This window comes from Musa acuminata, chromosome BXJ1-7 (genome assembly GCF_036884655.1).
Source record: "Musa acuminata AAA Group cultivar baxijiao chromosome BXJ1-7, Cavendish_Baxijiao_AAA, whole genome shotgun sequence".
Lineage (NCBI taxonomy): Eukaryota > Viridiplantae > Streptophyta > Magnoliopsida > Zingiberales > Musaceae > Musa > Musa acuminata.
This window is the reverse complement of record NC_088333.1, coordinates 6,086,645-6,106,228: the sequence shown is the minus strand read 5'-3', so window position 1 is coordinate 6,106,228 and position 19,584 is coordinate 6,086,645. Positions and strand designations below refer to the sequence as shown.

Sequence of the window (19,584 nt, the reverse complement as noted above, 5' to 3'; positions counted from 1 at the left end):
TTTAATTCTAAAGAGAGTTTTGTTTTTGATCTGAGAGAATATTTCAGGGTTGGAGAAAATTGTTTGGTTCAGTGCCTTATTAACTTACATCCAGGTGGAGAGTTCACCTTATTTTGTTGCCAAAAGAAGATCCAATCTGAAAACAAATACTAAAAATATTTAGTTGACTATATTTCCCTCTGGACTGTGAACTACAAAAACTCCTAGATTTCTGATCATCCATCTGCTAACACAGAAGAAATCAAGATGGCATTATCATTGTTATGATTTGTATTTCTGTTGAAGAATATTAACTGCATTATAAGATACAAACTATTGCAAAATGTAAGATACTGAATTTCTATGGAGTTTAGTCACAGGTTTAGCTTATTTGATTTCAGAATGAAAAGCCTCAATCAGTATAGCAAACTCTGATAATCCAAAATGTCTATGATTGATTAAGTTCATATGGACAAACTCATGCTGTGAGCTTCTTTGAATTCCATTTTCACAGAATTCTTGCACTAAGATGCATCCATGCTCCATTCTCCCAGAAGAATGTTGCTGACTCGGCAAATTTAACATAACATAAATTCTCGGAACATTTGAAAGAGAAACCTAGTGAAACTGCTCCAATGAAACAAGCATTGCCATGAGTTTAAATAGAAGAAGCAACCTGCTTGCACCTGAGGCTATGTCTGGGCATATAATTTCTCTCAAACCTTGGATCAGAGTGGAAGGAACCTAATGCATTGACCTGCCGTTTTATGTTTGCCTCAACATCTCATATCTCATTCTGGGTATGAATCAGACTATATTTGACTTTATACGCATGATACAAACCTATAACCAACACAAACAAGTTACCACTGCATCATCCATCGAGTAAGCTCATCATCACGGAAGATTCGTTTAACCAAACTGGACTACCTAATAGACTTACTGACTTCATCCGAAGGTTTAAACATGACCAAATAGCCAAAAAACACTAGGGAATCAGCTACAATTAGAGAGGACGCGGACCTTGATTACCCTATAATGGTGCATCATAAACTAGTGTTTAAACATAAAAGGACTAAGATTCCCAAAATCTTCAAGGTGGAGATCCTCTGGCACAGAGATGAAGCAGAAATTGGCCTGCATTCATGAGGGAAGCCTGCTAAGTACCACTGCAGGGTTCAGTAACAAGTATGATGATAAAATATGTGGAGGTAATCAATGATGAGCATAAAAAATTTGCCTAGCATACAATTTTATCATGATCAAGGCTTTGGTTATATCTCTAATGACGTGACAATGGAAATGTTCAAACAATGTAAGAGCACTCACCCTGAACTGAGATACTTGCAGGAACCGTAACCTGTCATGACAAGCAAATGTAGCAGTCTGTTACTTGGACTGTTTGTTGGAATAGAAAAACTTTGAGAACTTGAGATTGAGGAGTTTTACTTGGATCTCTGTTGGTGATGATTGCAGTTCCACCAAAGTAGCATGCGATATCGGAGTTTCCGTTCTGCTGGTAATAACTGTTGAATGCATAGGAGGCATGACCGAGAAGTGTGTCTGGGTCGTAGCAGGCGGCACCAGGCTGCACAAGTGAGCAGTCAGCAGCACCAAGTCCACATGCCCAATCAAGCGCATTCTGGAGGTCAAACTGAGAAACCCCCGGGCGGGCAACACACCATGTAGTGCCCTCGACGAACGTTGTGTTACCTTCGGGAGGAGAGAATGTCGGAATTGGGATGGTGGATTCAGCCTTCTGCTGGAGTATTACCCCCAGTGCAACAACTGATCATTCCATGGAATCAGAAAGGTTGAAGGCCAGATGTCGGAGAACAAGAGAAGGAAACTAAATGGCACATAGATCATAAAGCAACATGATGTCCATAATTGCATGAATCAGGAAATTGTGTTAACATAATTCTGATTACAAAGGATTATACCTCATGAAATGCTTACACTCTAATATTATATTTCAAAGAAACAAACTTCTTTCCTGCCTAGTGAGTAAAAGAACCAAAAGAGAATTAACATAAAACTAATTAGTTTGGTTGGCTTTATTATTGATCCTAATGGCATCGGACCTAAAAAATTAATGCCATCAAAGATTGGCTTTATCTGAACTCCCAGATTTGGCTGTAAATGTCTTATGAACAGGATGAAGTGCACAAACAATAAGATCAAGATTGTGAACAGTAGGAGTTTAAAGCTTTGAGCAAGCATTATTAGGACAGTCACGCAGCTCTGCTAAAGAGGAACATCAGATCTTAAAAAGGGAAAAGAGATGCTTTATCCCAAATCTTTGATGTTTGGCTCAAAGATCCTGCAATCAAAGAGAAAGGGCAAAACAATACTTTCACCAGACACTAGCAATTGGAGGGTTCTGCTCTGGTGATCAGTAACCAGAAGAAGTAAAAAAATTGTAAGACAAAACAAGAATTCTCCACAAATTACTGTATATGAAGGAAGATAAGATGTTACTGTTGTGATCTTCGCCTAGCAAAAAAATTACTTGGAACCTTGATGATCCCTATTTTTAAATAACTAAAACATCACAATCCAGACTCTTTTAGTTCTTAGATTGCTGGTGCATGGCTATTATCATCATGTGAATAATAAAGTCTACAGTTTGACTGGCATGCCAAGATTATTTGCCTTCCTGTATCAGTTGCTCATAGTGCAAACATCACATGCTCTTGTCTCTTTTCTGTAGTCTTATCTAAGAATTTTCCATGAATAATCAGACTTAAATATGACAAACATCAACAGACCAGATTTTTTATCCAAAACTATTAACCATTTTTGTGTATGGCAAATTGGAATCCTCAAAGGCAGAGTTGTTCAAGTGGTCTTCCCTTGATATGTAAATCCAAATTTGAGCAATAAAATTTTGGATCCACTCCAGAAAATAGTTTATTATCCGATGCTATCAGTTGTTTCGATTGGCAAGTTTTACGTCTACATAACTTTTTTTCCTGGTTATAGATCTTAAACTCCATTACTTTCCTAATTCACATTGAAGTTTTGTAGAATTCAGTTAAATAGTTATGTAGATACCATGGAAGTTGGTGCTTCAGATAACACATGTTTTCAAGCCTATCTACTTCAGGTCTTAGTTGACAATCGAAACATAATTCTCAAAATAACAAATGAAGTGTTGAACTCATGAGTGTCATGAATTAACTCCAAAACGTGACCATGCCTAAGTTTGATTTGTCATATTCCGAGTGCCATGAATGAACTCAAAAGTGCCAAACATGGACAATAGTAAATAGCACTCTGTTCCTGTTCCAGGCAGCGAGCAAGTGACAACTCGGAAAGCATAACCAAACAAGCAGCTGTAATTATTGTGGGCTTATAATGTCTCTGACAATGGTCAAGGCCTTCACATCTGAACTCTGTCGTTATATTGAGAAATCAAGAGAATTTGTAGTGAATTCGAGCTTCAGTTATACAGTATTTAGTCCTCTCATCACAAAAAACCAATAAAGATTTCTTCAGTTGAAGAAGAACATCAACCATATACCCTCTATAAAGTTCCAAGTAAACACAAACACCTACAAATGGGAGAAAGTTACAGAAGGAAGTGGCACCCAGACAACATCACACATTAGCAAGATGGTGGATGTCACTGTTGGTCTTAGGGGTTCCTCCACTGCATTAAATAGAGAATTAAGAAAAATAATAGAGGAAAAACACTCGATGCTTGAAACGAACAACACATATCCTAGAATGATGATCAAACATCAAAAATAATATTTGCTTTGTAAGAAAATCATGAACGCATAGCAAATTACTAATGCCAAAACGAGGAAAAAATGAAGAAAAACAAAGGAAAATAGTAATGCAAAGCTTACAATAAGAAGAAATGTAGAAAGAAGGTTTTTACTACATGTTTTTGTGCTGATTTTATTTATGGAAGGCTTTCATGTTGGTTTAACATTATCTTCTTCAAGAAACATTTTTGTTCTACCCTGTTATCTATGATAGAGAAACCTACAAACTAATAGATTAACTTTACCTCCTAATATGATGCATTTCAAACTTCTGGTTCCCATATCAAAATCTGTGATCAAACGGCAGTGCAGGAAAAACTGAAAAATGCCACAATCTGAACTGGAAAAGAAGTATGTGGGAGATGGGGAAGGGTTACCCATGTAGCAGTCCAACATCAAAAACCCATAAACGAGGATCCATTCTCCACTCCTCATGGCCGATGCAACCAGCTCTGTTTCCCTCTCTCACTCTCTCTTGCACACACACTGAGACACAGTGCCTTGGAGACAAAAGCGGAGACTATAATGAACCGCCCTCAAAAGTTGCAGCTCTTCATATAAAAGACTTTTGTCGTGCTGATGGTGTTCATTTGTTGGTCAAGCAGAGAGAGGAAATGGTACAATGCTCAGTTCGCAGTGACTTGTAGCTGTCAAACATTTATTCATGTAAGCGTATGTAACTCCAAAGCCACGCAGGTACTTCATCACTTCAAACCTTCAGAATCTTTTGTCCTGACACTGGCAGTACATACCTTAGCTTACGCAATCCCAACAGTCTTCGCAGCTGTAGGACATATACCATCAATGTGGTTCCGTCTCAACATGTAATCTTATGGATATATCTATGTGAGGAGTTCCTTGTGGCCTTCACTTTGGCAGATCCTTGTCTCTTGGTTGTGTCTGTAGGAGCTACTTGAATGAAGTGTGCATGATGGCTTACGGACAAAGAAAGCCGAAGTATTCTCTTCGTTCCCTCTTTCTTTTCCTCGTGAGCTGATGAGATGGAATCTATCAAGGAAAGGTGAAGCCTGCAAGACCGAGGAAATGGCCGGTGCAACGTCAAGGGTTCTTCTTTCTTGCGGAGTAAGATAAGAACCTAATGTTGGACTGGATAAGTACAATATAATGATATACGATACATTTTAGATTGCTTTACTATTATACTTTTAATTTTCTAAATACATTTCATGTTTTGTTCGTGAGGGCACAAAAATAATATAATTCCAAAGGTCAATTATTCCTTATGCGGATCCTTATTTTGGATCCGTTAACCTCATTGGTCATGGATCTCGGACCGACACGTGGTGGCGGTGCTTGGGCTCGATGCCCAACCCAAAACGAGAAATATGGGCCCTCGACCCATAAGCTTATCGGATTTAGATCCATTAGCCCGATAGAAATCCGCACCATCTCAACCGATTCTGCTCGTTCTAGAAGCTTCCGATCTACCGCAAAAGGAACGGTCGATCCGGGCCGAGCGTTTGAAGGACTTCTCCCTCATCTCAGCACGTCCTCATAAACCCTAGAGAACACGTCTGCTATGCTCTGTTCGTCGCTCCCGAATAAACGAGCGAACCCGTCGGCTTCATCAATTCCTTTCGTCCCTCGCCAAATCATGCTCGCAGCCAACAGTGCCGTCGCCGCTGTGGAGGATAGCAAGGCGAGACGGAAGGAGAAGAAGGAGAGGAAGAAGCGATCCTCGGAAACCCTCCACTTGGATGGGACCGAGGTCGGGGAAGCGTCGCGTAACGGGCTCGGGAGAGATGTCCTTCTCAGATCGATCGCGGCCTTCCTCGACGGCAGTGGCTTCTCCAGGACTCTCTCTGTCTTCCAGTCCGAAACCCGGCTCGAGGTGCTTGGAAGTCGTTTGTCCTCTTTCGTTATCACCAAAAGATCGTCATTTAATTGGCTGTTTTACATGTCGATAGCATGAAAATTTGACTTTGGTCGTTCTTCTCTGTTGGGTGTTTAGGCTTCTTACTCGATCGATATCTTTGTTTTTATTGGTTGATAAAACTTACATCAGATTACCGTTTCTTGCACCTGATTGACGAATCTTTTCTGTTAATCTGTTTTTGTATGTAATACAGTGGTATCTTGTTGAGTGTGATAGTACTTAGATCAGTTATTCGTTGCAAAACTACAATGGCATGGTGGAAACATGTACCTTTTCCTTAAAAATGTTGAAACTTAACAGTTCAGTCACAATCGAAGGTCCTTCTTGTCCTCCCATTTCTCGATCTGAAAAGGAATGAAAAATTAGGAGATTGAGGATGCAGATTCTGAAGATCATTTTTTAATCACTTAAAATATGTTATTCTATAATCCATTAGATTTTTTTAAGGTACAGTTTAAGGATACTTTTGATATTTGGTGGATGAATATAAAATTAGAATCACGTTCCCATGTCACAGCTTTTGTATACTGAGACGATTAGAGTGATATGAATATATTCTTTTTCTGGTTGCTTAAAAATGCTATGAGCTTGGAGGATTATGAAGAATTAAGTAGATGGGTAAAAGGATGCAGAGCATTAAGATTTTGACTACGGGAAGGGATTTTCTTGTCACTGTCCATTTTGTTTATTGAGAGCCTTTTGGTCCTCTCAAGAGGAATTATTCTGCCATATATTTGAGCATGTTTTGGTTTGTTTTACTTTAAGAGTTATGTTTTCAACTTTCATGTGCTCAATGGATTTACAGAAAAGTCATATTTAACACAGTAGAAATATCCATCTAATAATTTTAGGATATCGGTTGGAGAACAATGGTAGCCTAGTGGGAGTATATTGATGAGGGTGAGCATTTTGGTCATTGCTAAGGTTTCTTATTGTCAACCTAGGTTGGCATTGAGTCATACTTTTTTAGTGAGAATTTATTGGTGAACACTGATTTCAGCATTTTACAAGCAACATAATTTTGTACTGGAGCCTCAAGCAGGTACTCTTATATGGTACTGCCTAAGTCTGTAATAAAAAAACTGTCAGCGGTTTTTAGATAACTAAGTGTAAGTATACATGCATATTTTGTGTTTCTTTTGAAAATACTCCTGTTCCACTCAACGAAGAATTCTTCTGTATATATTGTTGTCTGACCTGAAAACTTAAGTGAGCACATATTTTACTTCTTTTGGTTTGTTTTCCCATATCATGTCTGCAATTTTCTGACTCATGTTATGGTATGAATTTTTTATAGATGGGTTGTTGGAAATCATCTTCTGTAAACTTGGAGGATCTATTTTGCAAGTTCTTGGATTCAAGGTATGCAATTTTTTTACTTTAGTCCTGTGGCCATGTTCAATAAAAGATATAGTGGACATAAATGGAGAGCCCGTGAGAAGGGTGCTAAATCAAAGTAGATGATATCCTTTTCTAGAGATAATGATGCATGATGACAAAGAAGCTTGAGTGATGGACTGAGGGCAATGTTTATGCAATCAGTTGAAAAGCTGTTGACATTGGCTTGTTGGATTTATTTGGTGATCGAATAGCTAGTTAAAGTCCCTAGCTGTTTGCCTATAAGTGGCACCATTTTTCTATAGATTTTATTGGATATTGTTCATCTTACAATTTATGTAGATTTATTAGATATTCTAGATGCTATACTAAGCACCCTAGTTGATCATAAGTAATAATAATGCTGTGTGTTGACTGGAGGATGCATGTGAAAGATAAAACAGTTTAAGATAAATCATATTCATGACATGAGATTTATTCAAATGGCTAATGGGTTCAAAAGGGTGAAGCATGGGACCAATAGAGCATAGAATCTTAAGAGTTAAGATTTAACAACAATATCACAAGGGTGACTCATCTAGAGTTAAATGCCGTTTTGAATTTAGGATTTAGTCATTTAAGAGTTCAAGTTGGATCTAATGGCAAGACTCAACTTTGGGTATGATTTGGAGTTGAGTTCAAGTTGAGTGTAATTGCAAGACAGCATGGTATGATTGCTTGCTTCTTTGCTTCTTGGGTATGACTTTAGTTGAAGTTTAGGTTACAGATAAGAGTGTTATATACCAATTTATGATTTTTATTTCTATGTTTTTATATTTTTAGTAATAGTTTTTAGGTTTTATGTGTTTCTGTATATGGTTGGTAGGGACATTGATCCGTCAGAGTAAAGTATTTGAAGTTCTAGATAATGTGTTAGATAATACATTAAGGCAAGGATTGTCATATTAAATGCCAACATTGTATGACCAAGTGGTAGTCTGATCAGCAACAATCATAAAGACAAGAAAAACAAAAATTCTATCTTAAAACAAAAATTCTCTGTCTTAATGTCCACCGCCTCTTCTTCTCTTAGCATTTCACATGTTCCCATGTTTGACAAGAATAACATGAGAATCAGTTCATGCAAAAAGAACAGGCAGGGTTTTGACTTTCAAATGTGGGTCAGGTTTTGTCCTGTTTTGGTAAAACAGTTGTGACGTGCTCAGAATAGGTTTTATTTGAGCAAAACTCTGGAACAGATGAGTTTTCCCCTGTGCACAAAGGTTTCGCTTGGTAGAGGATGGTCACTAGTATATTTTGCCCAAATTGGGAATTGTCGATCAGGACAACAATTTAAACACTGTGTAGTGTTGAAATTCACTAAATATGAGACGTCTTAGCATTATCTTAGAGCCATGGTTTAGTGAGAACTATGGATGGAAGTTAATATTATATTGGTTGTTGGCTGAAGGAAGGATATTGGTGATGGATTCTTACATAAAGTAGCATGAAAACCAGTTGTTTTTTTCTTGTGTTGCTATTGGCTGAGGATAATCATCATTTGACAGCAAGAGCTTAAATAGTGCAAGTCCAGAGCTACAGACTGTGAATCTCTTATCGTATCTTGCTTCTTCCTACATAAATAACAATCATTTGTGAGTGAGATTGAACTTAAGGATTGCACACAACAGCATTTTATATGCTAGGATGTTCCTTTTGCCTGAAGTCTTTTGGTGTGCCGTGTCTTTCTTCATGTGTGTTTTTATGGTGTTAACTCTGGGTGTTCGGTGTCTTCCTTCATGTGTGTTATTTTGGTGTTAATTCTGAGTGCTTAGCCCAAAAAAGGGAAACGTTACGTGGTTTTCTTGATTGTCACTCTGCAGTACTATCATATCAGATATTTATTTATTTAATCTGGAAACCCAATTATGATCTGTCTGATCTTTCTTTTATATTGTATCCTTATGCTTTTACATTCTCATCATCTACGAGGCACTTTTCCACTTGCAGTAATGGTCATGGAGAAGCTAGCATTGATTGGCCGAGAGATCAAGGTGCACTATGTTCTTCATTGTCTTTTCTTTCTGCTTAGTTTTGTATCCTATGCATGCATTAGGACAATTCTGATAAAACATCTATTGTTTTTAGAGGCTCAGGTGTACTTTTTGAGCATGGTACAATTTAGCATGCTATCCTAACTTTCTACAATTTGGATAAAACATCAATTTATATGATTTGCAGATCTACAAAAAGTCAGCGTTCCTGGAGTAATAGAAGGCAAGAATATGAACTGCACCACTGAGAACATTCACAAGAAGAAAAGAAAGAGAACTGATCAAATTAATGATGGAACAGAAAGTGAGAAGTTAAAAATGGACGAGGACTTGCATGCCGAAACTAAGGAGAAGAAAAAGACAAAGAAATTGGTTCATGACCCATCCACTGAAGGATGTGAAAATAAACATTTGGAAGTCAGTCGAGAGAAAGCTGAGAGCATTGATCCTGCAAATCAGTCACCAGATCCCCATAAAAATGACAAAGAGAAAAAGAAACTCAAGAGTATGCCTGAAACTCATGATGAGATTGCTGAACCTAGTGACTTTGCAAATGTAAAACATAAAAGTGAAAAGAAAAAAGAGAAAAAACTAAAAAAGGTAGAAGTAGAAGCATCTGAGAATATATGTGACAAAAGATTCAAGGACAAGAAATTGGAAGACACCGAAGGTCACAGTGGTCCTGCCTCTGAGAATCTCTTGGTTCATAATGATTCTCAACACAAAGTCAAGAAGAAGAAACAGAAATTAACTTCTGATGTTGTGTCCACTGTGCACTCTAATCAGGCAGCAGAAGAAAAATCTGGTGACCAAATTAAAGAATGTAATATCAATCAAGATGTCGAAACATCAGATTTTGGAGCTGAAAGTCTTCCTAAATCTGAAGGCATGAATGTTAAAGTTGCAAAGAAACCTTCCAAAAAGGGAAAAGTATTGCCCATGAGTGGGATAACTGATAATGAGACTGCAGACAAGGATTCAAAGGTCAAATCTGAAGGTGCTGAAAATATTGAGGAAACAGAGAATCTTGTGAAGTTTGACAAATCTGCTTTAGATGGTGATACCCCAGTTACTACTAAAAAGAGGAAGATGGAAGAAAGTAAGGATAGTAATAGGAATGCTGGCAAGCAACTCGAGCTTTCGACACAGGCTAATGAAAACAATAGTGCAAGTAAATTAAAGGATGAAGTGGTAGGAAATGGAAGCATTGGAAGCAACAGAAAAAAAGAAAACCATTCAGCAGAGGTATCCATATCTTTTGGTTCTTTTTTTGCTCCAGAAGTAAGTTTGTGTCAGTTGATATGTAAATTTAAAATTATGCTGTATCTTCTCTCTGTCCTGAGATAATATCTCATATCGGATAGAAAGGTAGAACCTCTTTTTCTATTGATCCAGGTTAAAGTAGTTACTTCAAATCTTATGTTACATTTTGACCTTATGAAGTCTTCAATTTCTATGATTGCAGAAAATACTTTTGATCAGGTGTAATAGGTAACTAAAACCATCTTACGAATATTATGCTTCTGCTTATCTGTTTATAGTGGATTGATCATGGACACACCTGCATAACTATGCCACATGCTGTTAGGGCTACTTCCCTTTCTTAATTTTCTCCTCCCTTTGCTTGTCTTTTTATTTTATGAGAAGTTGAAGTTAGATAGGTTTATTCTTTTTACTAATAGATAATCTGTCCTCTTTTTTTTCTCTAAAGGACATAACTTTTGTCCGAACATCAAAAAGATGACCTGGAATATCAGTGTGGTGTTTCTAAACTCCTTTTATCTTTTTTTTGCATCATAAAGGCCTTTAATTGGTACAGTACTAAAATTTTTAGTTCACATGCTAAGTCATTATGATGTTAATCCTGGCTGATCTGGTAGCAAAGTCTTTTGCCTGAAAGCAATCTTTTCCTAACCCAGATCTATGTTGTGATTACTGTTCATTTTCCTTCTGACCTGCTATAGGCATTCCTATACCTGTAATTATTAGTGATAGAATGACTGAAAGTATCTTTTGACTCAGCCTGCTCTGATCTCATTTTTCTGTTCTTTTTATGCCTGTAGTAGTTGAATGCAGATATTCTCAATCAATTTTTTTTAGAATTATTGAAATTTTTTATTCTCGGTGCAGCCAAAAAGTGTGAATGCTTTTCAAAGGGTGAAGATAGAGGAGATTAAATTTGCAGATGAAAAGCTCAAGGATAATTCATACTGGGCTAAGGTAATTAAGTAATTTTGTTTCTTTTACATCCCGTAAAATTTTATTTTCTTACATTTCGACTTTGCAGCATGGTGCTGATACGGGGTATGGTGCCAAGGCACAAGAAGTTCTTGGTCAAGTGAGAGGAAGGTAAAGATAATTATTGCTTACTGTGAATTATCGGTCCTGTGTATATTGCAAATTTCCAAATATTTATAAAGCAGGGAAAGCACTTCACGGTTGATACTCTGATTGTTCACATATTGTTAGCCGTCAGTTGGGGATGAACCATGTTTAATTTAAATATGGAAATCTGCTAGTTTATTTAATATTCAAAGGATTTTACTACTAGAACTGTATGTCTTAACATACATATGTCATGTTTCATTTCTTATATGGTGTTGCAGGGACTTTAGGCATGAAAAAACCAAGAAAAAACGTGGAAGCTACAGAGGTGGACAGATCGATCTGCAATCACATTCAATAAAGTTCTCTTATTCGGATGATGATGATGATGAGTGATTGATTAGTGGCTGCAATGGATCCAGGTCCATATAACCCACTTATATTTGGATCTCTCACTTTATCAGGTCATGCTTAAATACAAGTTTTATGAGTTCGATTCGCGGACGCTACAGCAACTATGATTCAGAAGAAACCATTTATGGGACCAACGTGTGCAGGTAATGCTTGCAGGGGCAGCCTAAATCCAATGTCTTAATTTGAGTCTGATTTTTTGGAAACTCGTGTTAATCAATTTTGGAATTTTGTTTTGGGTTTATGCGATTTTGACTTTTGAGCTTATGACATTGAGGTGTTGTAAACTTTTGTTGATCAAAGCTTTCCACAATGTGTTGATCATATCAGGGAAAAAACACTACTGTCTTTTGTTGGGCACAAATCAAAGTGGCTTAGCTTATGATATCTGCAAATTTCAATCAATTCATTCTCGAATCAGGTCTCATCCAGTGTGTTTTGGAATCAGGTGCTTGAACTTGTTCCAAATTCAATTAAAGTTACATTTTGAATGTTGATCATCCTAATAATCATCTTTGGTTGGGAGACAACACAGCATAAATGTTGATCACAGCATAATCTCTGAGCAAATGCAATCCGTGAATCAACTGGTTGTTTGAAAGGATGGTGATAGGAACTGCCTGTAGACATAGCCAAGCCTGGTGGACAAAATGAGTGACAACTTCAGAAACTGTAAAATGAGGTATAGCTATCAATCATCATACCATATAAATATTCTGCTAATCTAAATCAAGATTAAGGTAAAGGAAGGAGCAATCAACACATGAAAACCTTTATCACATGCATCATCCTATATTTTCATTTTGATGCATGAATAACAAAAAAGAAAAACAATGATCCAACAAATTTATATTACCATTTAATCTAAAAAAAATCATGGAGCATCATTATCTTAGGATTTTGAGATGGATGGGTTAGTTATTTAAATTATTTCATCTTTCTCTTTTAGATATAAGTGGGCTCTTTTAAACTACTTGTAAATATATTTAAAGAGATCAATAAAATATGTTTCGGTGTTTTCCTCTATTGTTCTTCTCTTTCTAATTAGCAATGTCCTAGAGTAAAAAACTATATATCCCTAAAAGACCGTAGATCTAGAGATCTAAAAGGCGAGAGATCCCAAAAACTATAGGTCTAGAAGGTCAAAGATCCATAAAAAGTCAAAGATTTAAAGATTTGATCAAAAAGGTTAAAATCTACAAAAGTGAGCTGGAAAGTAGATTAAAACCATAGTTTTTTTTTCATTTATATTTTGTGTTGTTGTATTATTTACTAATGATTTTTTAGAATTTTGTGCAACCTACTATCCCTCTGATTTAATAGTCATTATGATCATTGGAGTTTGCTGATGGAGAACTTTCTACGGTCGAAAGAGTATTGATAGATTGTAGAATCTAGAGTATCTAAACTTGCATTAGGGTTGATATTAATTGAAACACAAATGGTAAAGTTTAAGAATATATATATATATTGAAAGATCTAAAGGTAAAGAATTATCTTGGAAAGAATTATTTGTAAGGGCAGTTACAAGTAGATTTGGGAATCCACTAAAAAGAAATATCAATGATCCACGGGGGCAAAGAGAAGTAGATCTATAGTGAAATCATGTGAGTCAATTTAGAATACTTGTCCAAATTGGATTCTCTAGGTGGAAACTCTAGTTTCCTTATCTTCTAAAATATTTTAAATTTGAAATGTTTTGTTAGTATATCAAAACATCGAGAATCCAATTTGAATAAGTATTCTAAATGGAATATCAAAGAAATTTAAGTTTAAAAGGAAAAAAATGTTGGGATAAGCTAATAGATTTTATAAATAATGATTAGATTTATTGTTATCTTAGGAGTTTTAAGATGGATGGGTTAGTCATTTAAACTATTTTATCTTATCTTTTAGATATAGGTTGGTGTTTCTAAACTTCTTCTTGTAAGTCTATTTAAAGAGATCAATAATTTTCTTTCTAGTTATTAATTTTTTTTTCTATCAATCACTAAACCTACCATCTCATAATTTTTCAATAATTATAAATTGGACAAACAATTAGACTACTATAATTAAAAAAGAAAATTCTGACTCTCTCATATAGAAAAAATACAAAAACATCACTATAAAGTCATGAATAATTAATTGAGCTGTCTCTGTTGATATATTTGTGTTGGTTAGTACATTGTTGATTCTCTCATATTGGAGTACACATATGAACCTCATGCATATTATTTAATATATATATTTATTTTAACTCATTAGTAATTGAGCTGTGCAATTTGAACTCTATTAAAATGGATCCAAACAAATAGGTTAATAAGCATATACGTAGCATATAAAACCTTAAAAATATGGATCCAAATTTATCGAGTGTATCAATTCCAACGACCATTCTGTTAAAAACTTTGGTAAAGTATGATGAGGATATTCTCGAATTCTTCGAATACGGATTAATAAATCATGAGCATTTATGCTTTTGGATAAATTAGCAGCACTAAAAAAAACAAAATCGACATGATGTTAGCAAAATACAATACAAATTGTATCCTTTTTTTTTTTTGAAAAAAATATTATAATATTAGATGAGGAATATAACCTGTATATATATATATGATAAGATCATTTAGTCTCAAGAAGTATAGGAACCAATGACTCATAAGTCTGTCAGGTCTCTTTTACCTCTAAAGTGAATAATTTCTCGTAAACTTATGAGCCGCATGTTGACCAAATGATTTTTTATCATATTGACATTAGAAATAGAGCCATGTATTTTTTACTATGAGCCTGTGTCAATATATAAACTTAATGTTATACAAAGGTACTGCATATAATGGACAAAATATAACACAAGTATTGGGTGCTTTTGCATTGGCCCATATTTTAGTTAGCTGTCCCCAAAGTGGCATCATCATCATTGGGTGGTCGTACATTCACCGATTCCTAGTATGGAATTCAATTCAAATATATATATATATATATATATATATATATATATATATATATATATATATATATATTATAATATAATGATAAGAAAGTCCTTTTTATTTTTATTTCTGTTTTGTATAGTATATAGTACATGAGAAAATGACATATTGTCATGACTTGTCTCTCCCACACAGTCGAATGGCCACACATGTTGGCATTATGTTTCGATCAGTACACGAATTATAATGCCATAAATTGACAGGTAAAGCGTCCAAAGGTGCGTTTATGTGATGTGCGTCGTGTCGGCAAATATAATTGATAATAAAGAAAATATTTACTACATAGAACTAATCGAAGTATCAAAGAAATTATATCGAAAAATCTATTTAATTTTGGTCCTCGAAATAGGTTTGGACTAACTCGATATCATCAACATAAAGTACATCAATCATACGAATAATACAGTCCTATTCTCTTTTGCCTTGTCGGTGGTGATAAGTGTCAATCGATCTGCAGGTTTGTACTCTCGTAAGATCGACTATCAATTTACACGATATCATAAGCTTACATTTGCGTTCTGAACAAGTAACTAATCTTCCATGAGTTACATGCAGTTGTTCTTAGAAGATGAGCTGATATGATCATGACTTACATTCAATTACATAATTCAATCACTCTGAGAATGAAGGGAAAAATAATAACAATAATAATAATAATAATAATAATAAGACCCGAAAAGAGAGAAGAAAGAACGCTTGTATCCTTATTCCGGACGACGACGACTTCTTCTTCTTGGCTCTAATATCCTTCCTTGGTAGCATCTCCTGCAGTGAAAACTGAGGCATCAACCGTGCACCGCCTGACCTGCTTGCTCTTGCATCGATGAATGCAGATTGAACTCCGTCAGCCCGGTCTCTGCTTTCTCTTGCAGCGCTGCTTGCACCACGAGCTCCGCCAGCAGAGCCTCCGCTTGCTCTTGCACCACCGACCACGCCGACCGCACATGCCGCTCCTCCGTGAGCGACGCGCCGACGGCGAACCGGATTATGTAGACTCCGCCCACCACTGCATGGGTCATGTATATCTTCCCGGTCGCGTTCACCGCGTCGAGCAACCTCTTGTTGATCGCGTTTGCCGTCTCCAATCCACCGTCCCTGGTGGAGCGGCTGCCGAGGGGTGGCAGCAGCCGGAAGCACACCATGGCGAAGTTTCTGGGCACCGCCACCTCAAACCTCTCGTCCTTGGCCACGAACCCCTCGAACAGCTCGGCCATGTTCACGTGGCTCCTTATGAAGTTCCTGAGGTTGGCCACCCCGTAGCTCCGCAGCACCATCCACAGCTTCAGTGCTCGGAAGCGGCGGCTGAGTGCGATTTGCCAGTCCTTGAAGTCCACTACCTTCTTCGACTCCGTGGCTTTGTTCCTCAAGTACTCGGGGTTGGTGGAGAGGGCGTTCACCAGGTGTTGCGGCTCCTTCACCCACAGGCAGCAACAGTCCAATGTGGTGAAGAACCACTTGTGGGCGTTGAAGCTGAAGGAGCTGGCGCTCTCCACGCCGTCGATGAAGTGGCGGAACTCTGGGCAGATGCACGCGCTCCCAGCATAGGCCGCGTCCACATGCACCCAGATGTCGTACTCCGCTGCCACCTCGCACAGCGCCCGGAGCGGATCAACCGCCGTCGACGAGGTCGTGCCCACAGTTGAGCACAGGTACAGAGGCACCAGCCCCTCCGAGACGTCGGCCGCCAGAGCGGCTCCCAGGGTCTCGGGGCACAGCCCGAACGCGTCGCGCTGGTGAGTCGGCAGAGCGCGGATGTTGTCCGGGTGAATGCCGGCGATCTGCGCCGCCTTCTTGAGAGCGCAGTGCGTCTGATCAGAGCAGTAGACCACCAGGTCACCAATTCGATCCCTGCCGATCTTGTTCAGCACCTTGTCCCGGGCGGCGGTCACGGTGCAGAGGATGCCCTCGCAGGTGGTTCCTTGGAGCACGCCGCCGCCGCCACCAGAGAAGAGGAAGGGCTTAGGAAGGTTGAGCATCTTGCCCAACCAGTCCATGACGATGGTCTCGAGCTCGGTGGCCGCGGGGGACGACATCCAGTTGAAGCCGACGACATTGAAGCCGACGCTGAGCATCTCTCCCAAGAAGCCGGCGACGCTGCCACTGGAGGGAAAGTAGGCGAAGTAGTTGGGGCTCTGCCAGTGAGTGATGCCGGGGACAATGTGGTTGCGGACGTCTTGAAGGATCGCCTCGATGGGCTCAGCGTGGTTGGGGGCCGAGTCCGGGAGTCGGTCACGGAGATAGCCAGGGGAGACCTGGCTGAGGACAGGGTACTTATCAACGTCGTGGTAGTAGTCGGCGATGAAGTCGACCATCATGTGGCCCTGCCGGCGGAACTCCTCGGGGTCGAGGGGGTTCGGCGGGCACATGACATTGTTGTTTTCGAGAGTAATGTCGCCGAGGCTACCCATTGCTGTGGTAGCGAAGGAAGGGCCGGGGTTAAGGGGCAGAGAAGCTTGGTAATTGGCGGTATGCAGACACACAAGAGGCAGATGTGTTGCCCGGTGAGTGAAGGGCTTGAGGGAATGAGGCTCTTTTATAGGAGATGGGAGAGTGGTGACAGTCAACGTGAAAGATATTACAGAAGGGAAGGAGGGAACGTGAGACATGGAACATGTGCACAGCAGTGAAACAATACGACCGATAACGTGGGCCGCATTGCTATCTAACTGGTCCACAGACGTACAATAATTCATCACAGTCACGCAGCTTTGTGCCCTCTCTCTCTCTCTCTCTCTTTCTCTCTCTTCATCTTCTATTAGACTCGTGGGCTGCAAGGGAGAGACTTCTTTTCTTTGAATTCCAAGAACGATGCTCAATTATTCTCCTCTCTTTCGGGGGGAGAGAGAGAGAGAGAGGGAGTGGACAAAAGATTTATGGTGCAGGAATACAGTACGAGAACTGCAACGACGAAGCTCAACCAGTCATCTATTCGTCAAGCTTTTTTCCTCTTCCTCTCAACTACCACCTCCATGATTCGAATGGACAAATATGAGACTAAGATCGAAAAGCATGTATGAGAGAAAGAGACCCTACATGATCACAGACTAAAGTTTCCTTACACTGTTAGAAAAAACTAGTTTTCTTTAGTGAAACAACCGCGTAAATATACTTAGCTTTCACGAGGGCGACATCTTACGAGAAACGTGTTTCATGTGCTGAGAGAAAGATTCAAGTCGACTTAACTTGGTCGACGGCTGACAGTCAAGTATATGTTCACTCGATACAGCAAGTGAGGATGCTTCTTACCATCAATATCGTGTTCCCACCTCTCCAATCTTTAACGTTCAACATCTTCATGCTATTCTTAGGTATTAATAAGATCCAGCAAACAAATATGCGTCGCTGGATTTTCCCCATGACTCCGTGTTGACGGATGTTATACGAGGGAGTCCACAGTCGAGGCGGAGAAGGTGAAACCTCACCATCCATTATTAGAGAGAGAGAGAGAGAGGATGAATGGCTCCCTCCGATCTGATTAGATTTCACGTGTTCCTCGAGGGAGGGAAGTACACAGTCGGGTTCTTGCAGGCGACGTCGACCCTTCTCTTTCTCATCATTGCTGAGGGGGACACCCAGAGTCCAACCTCCCCGGGACTCTACCATCCCCGTCGGGCCCTGCCGGCCAGGCGTGTCGTTCAGCTACAGGCGACGCGTAGAGTAACAGCACGGGAGCGGCCGCTGGGGTGGGCTCGCCAAGCCAAACCCACCCACCGCGGTCTCCCCGTGAGGGTGGGAGCGGGTAGGCACGTTTTAATCGTGGGCACGCGGCGCATCTACGCCGCCCTGCTCCCAACTTAATAATAATAATAATACGTATAATTACAGTGACAAATGCAGATTGATTGAGTCTGATTTGGGGGTTGAGATAAAAGAAATATCAACTGATGTACATTCTAATATTCTATCATTTATTATTTAATATTAATTTATTAATATATAATTTTTTTAATATCGAAGGTAATAAGTAGTTAAGCTAATCACTTCTTTGATTCAATCATTCAACATTAGCATAAATTTCCTTGAAATAAATAAGGCAACAACTCAATTGAATGGTCATAAAGAAGGCCTCCCCAATGGCAATCGAATAGTCTAACAAGTGCTCAACTAGTGTAGGTTTTGTCTGTGGCAGTACCGACCAACGTGGAAAACGTGGGTTCAGAATTAAGTTTTGTCTCGTGACAATGCAATATGAACGTAGAATTGACATGATTCTTTCTCATCTTCATCTTTTCTCAAAGACGATCCGATTGCTTATGAATGAAAGCAACTCCACACATCCACATATTTTCTATCCCTTTGCTTATGTCTATATTGTTTCATGCAACCATGCCTGGCCTAAGAACTGCCCTAAATCATGTACATCATGCAGGTGTCCATCTTTAGGGTTCTCTCTACATCACAGTAAGTATTGTACTGGTAATGTACGCAGTGCATACGGTGCAGGAAGCATATTCTGAAGAATACTACGTATCGACGTGGGGAATCACAATTGGATCTCAATAATATTCCTCCTCAATAATTGGATCCATCAAACCCAACCTACCACAGTCATATGATCGATCGGATTCGTCCAACAACACCTCCCGACCTCTTCTTCAGTCAAAAGGATATCCTGTACTCCAATAATACAGATCGGATCCTCATTGTCTAAAATAGTAAGACGACTTGCTTATAAAAATAGTTAGATCTGCGTGTCGCTTAATGAAGGAAGATGATAATGTTGCTAAGTAGGGACAAGTTTTGGTCAAGTCGTGAATAGAAATGGTGGCTTGCAGCCCACGTTACAAAGCTCGATCATCAAATCCCTCAACAATATGCATCATTGGTTTGACTGTTTCGTGAGGGTCTCCACG

General features: G+C 38.9%; 3 protein-coding genes across 3 annotated transcripts; 1 reads left to right on the top strand and 2 right to left on the bottom strand.

Annotated features, from left to right (window-relative positions):
- Positions 1-499: 499 nt before the first annotated feature.
- LOC135586436 (glucan endo-1,3-beta-glucosidase 13-like) lies at positions 500-4,398 on the bottom strand. The gene is made up of 4 exons (XM_065193869.1): positions 4,133-4,398; positions 1,429-1,767; positions 1,309-1,339; positions 500-1,116 (listed from the first exon to the last, which is right to left on the bottom strand). Exons 1-4 carry the CDS (start codon positions 4,188-4,190, stop codon positions 1,026-1,028), a joined length of 519 nt encoding a protein of 172 aa, XP_065049941.1. The 5' UTR covers positions 4,191-4,398; the 3' UTR covers positions 500-1,025.
- Positions 4,399-5,248: 850 nt separating this feature from the next.
- LOC135678459 (uncharacterized) lies at positions 5,249-12,083 on the top strand. Its single transcript, XM_065191306.1, has 7 exons — positions 5,249-5,607; positions 6,950-7,014; positions 8,980-9,023; positions 9,211-10,268; positions 11,154-11,243; positions 11,311-11,372; positions 11,630-12,083. The coding sequence occupies exons 1-7, from the start codon at positions 5,296-5,298 to the stop codon at positions 11,742-11,744; spliced, it is 1,746 nt and encodes a 581-aa protein (XP_065047378.1). The 5' UTR covers positions 5,249-5,295; the 3' UTR covers positions 11,745-12,083.
- Positions 12,084-15,231: 3,148 nt separating this feature from the next.
- Positions 15,232-17,245, bottom strand: LOC135678458 (tyrosine decarboxylase 1-like). Its single transcript, XM_065191305.1, has one exon. The coding sequence runs from the start codon at positions 17,137-17,139 to the stop codon at positions 15,517-15,519; it is 1,623 nt and encodes a 540-aa protein (XP_065047377.1). The 5' UTR covers positions 17,140-17,245; the 3' UTR covers positions 15,232-15,516.
- Positions 17,246-19,584: the final 2,339 nt, after the last annotated feature.

Bases quoted from the DNA above. Each gene is read 5' to 3' on its own strand.
- LOC135586436 (XM_065193869.1), bottom strand. From the start codon at position 4,190: ATGAGGAGTGGAGAATGGATCCTCGTTTATGGGTTTTTGATGTTGGAC. The intron at 1,768-4,132 runs GTAACCCTTCCC...TGGAATGATCAG, and splicing joins GATGTTGGACTGCTACATGG to TTGTTGCACTGGGGGTAATA. The intron at 1,340-1,428 runs GTAAAACTCCTC...TTGTCATGACAG, and splicing joins CATCACCAACAGAGATCCAA to GTTACGGTTCCTGCAAGTAT.
- LOC135678459 (XM_065191306.1), top strand. From the start codon at position 5,296: ATGCTCTGTTCGTCGCTCCCGAATAAACGAGCGAACCCGTCGGCTTCA. The intron at 9,024-9,210 runs GTGCACTATGTT...TATGATTTGCAG, and splicing joins TGATTGGCCGAGAGATCAAG to ATCTACAAAAAGTCAGCGTT. The intron at 11,244-11,310 runs GTAATTAAGTAA...TCGACTTTGCAG, and splicing joins ATAATTCATACTGGGCTAAG to CATGGTGCTGATACGGGGTA.
- LOC135678458 (XM_065191305.1), bottom strand. From the start codon at position 17,139: ATGGGTAGCCTCGGCGACATTACTCTCGAAAACAACAATGTCATGTGC.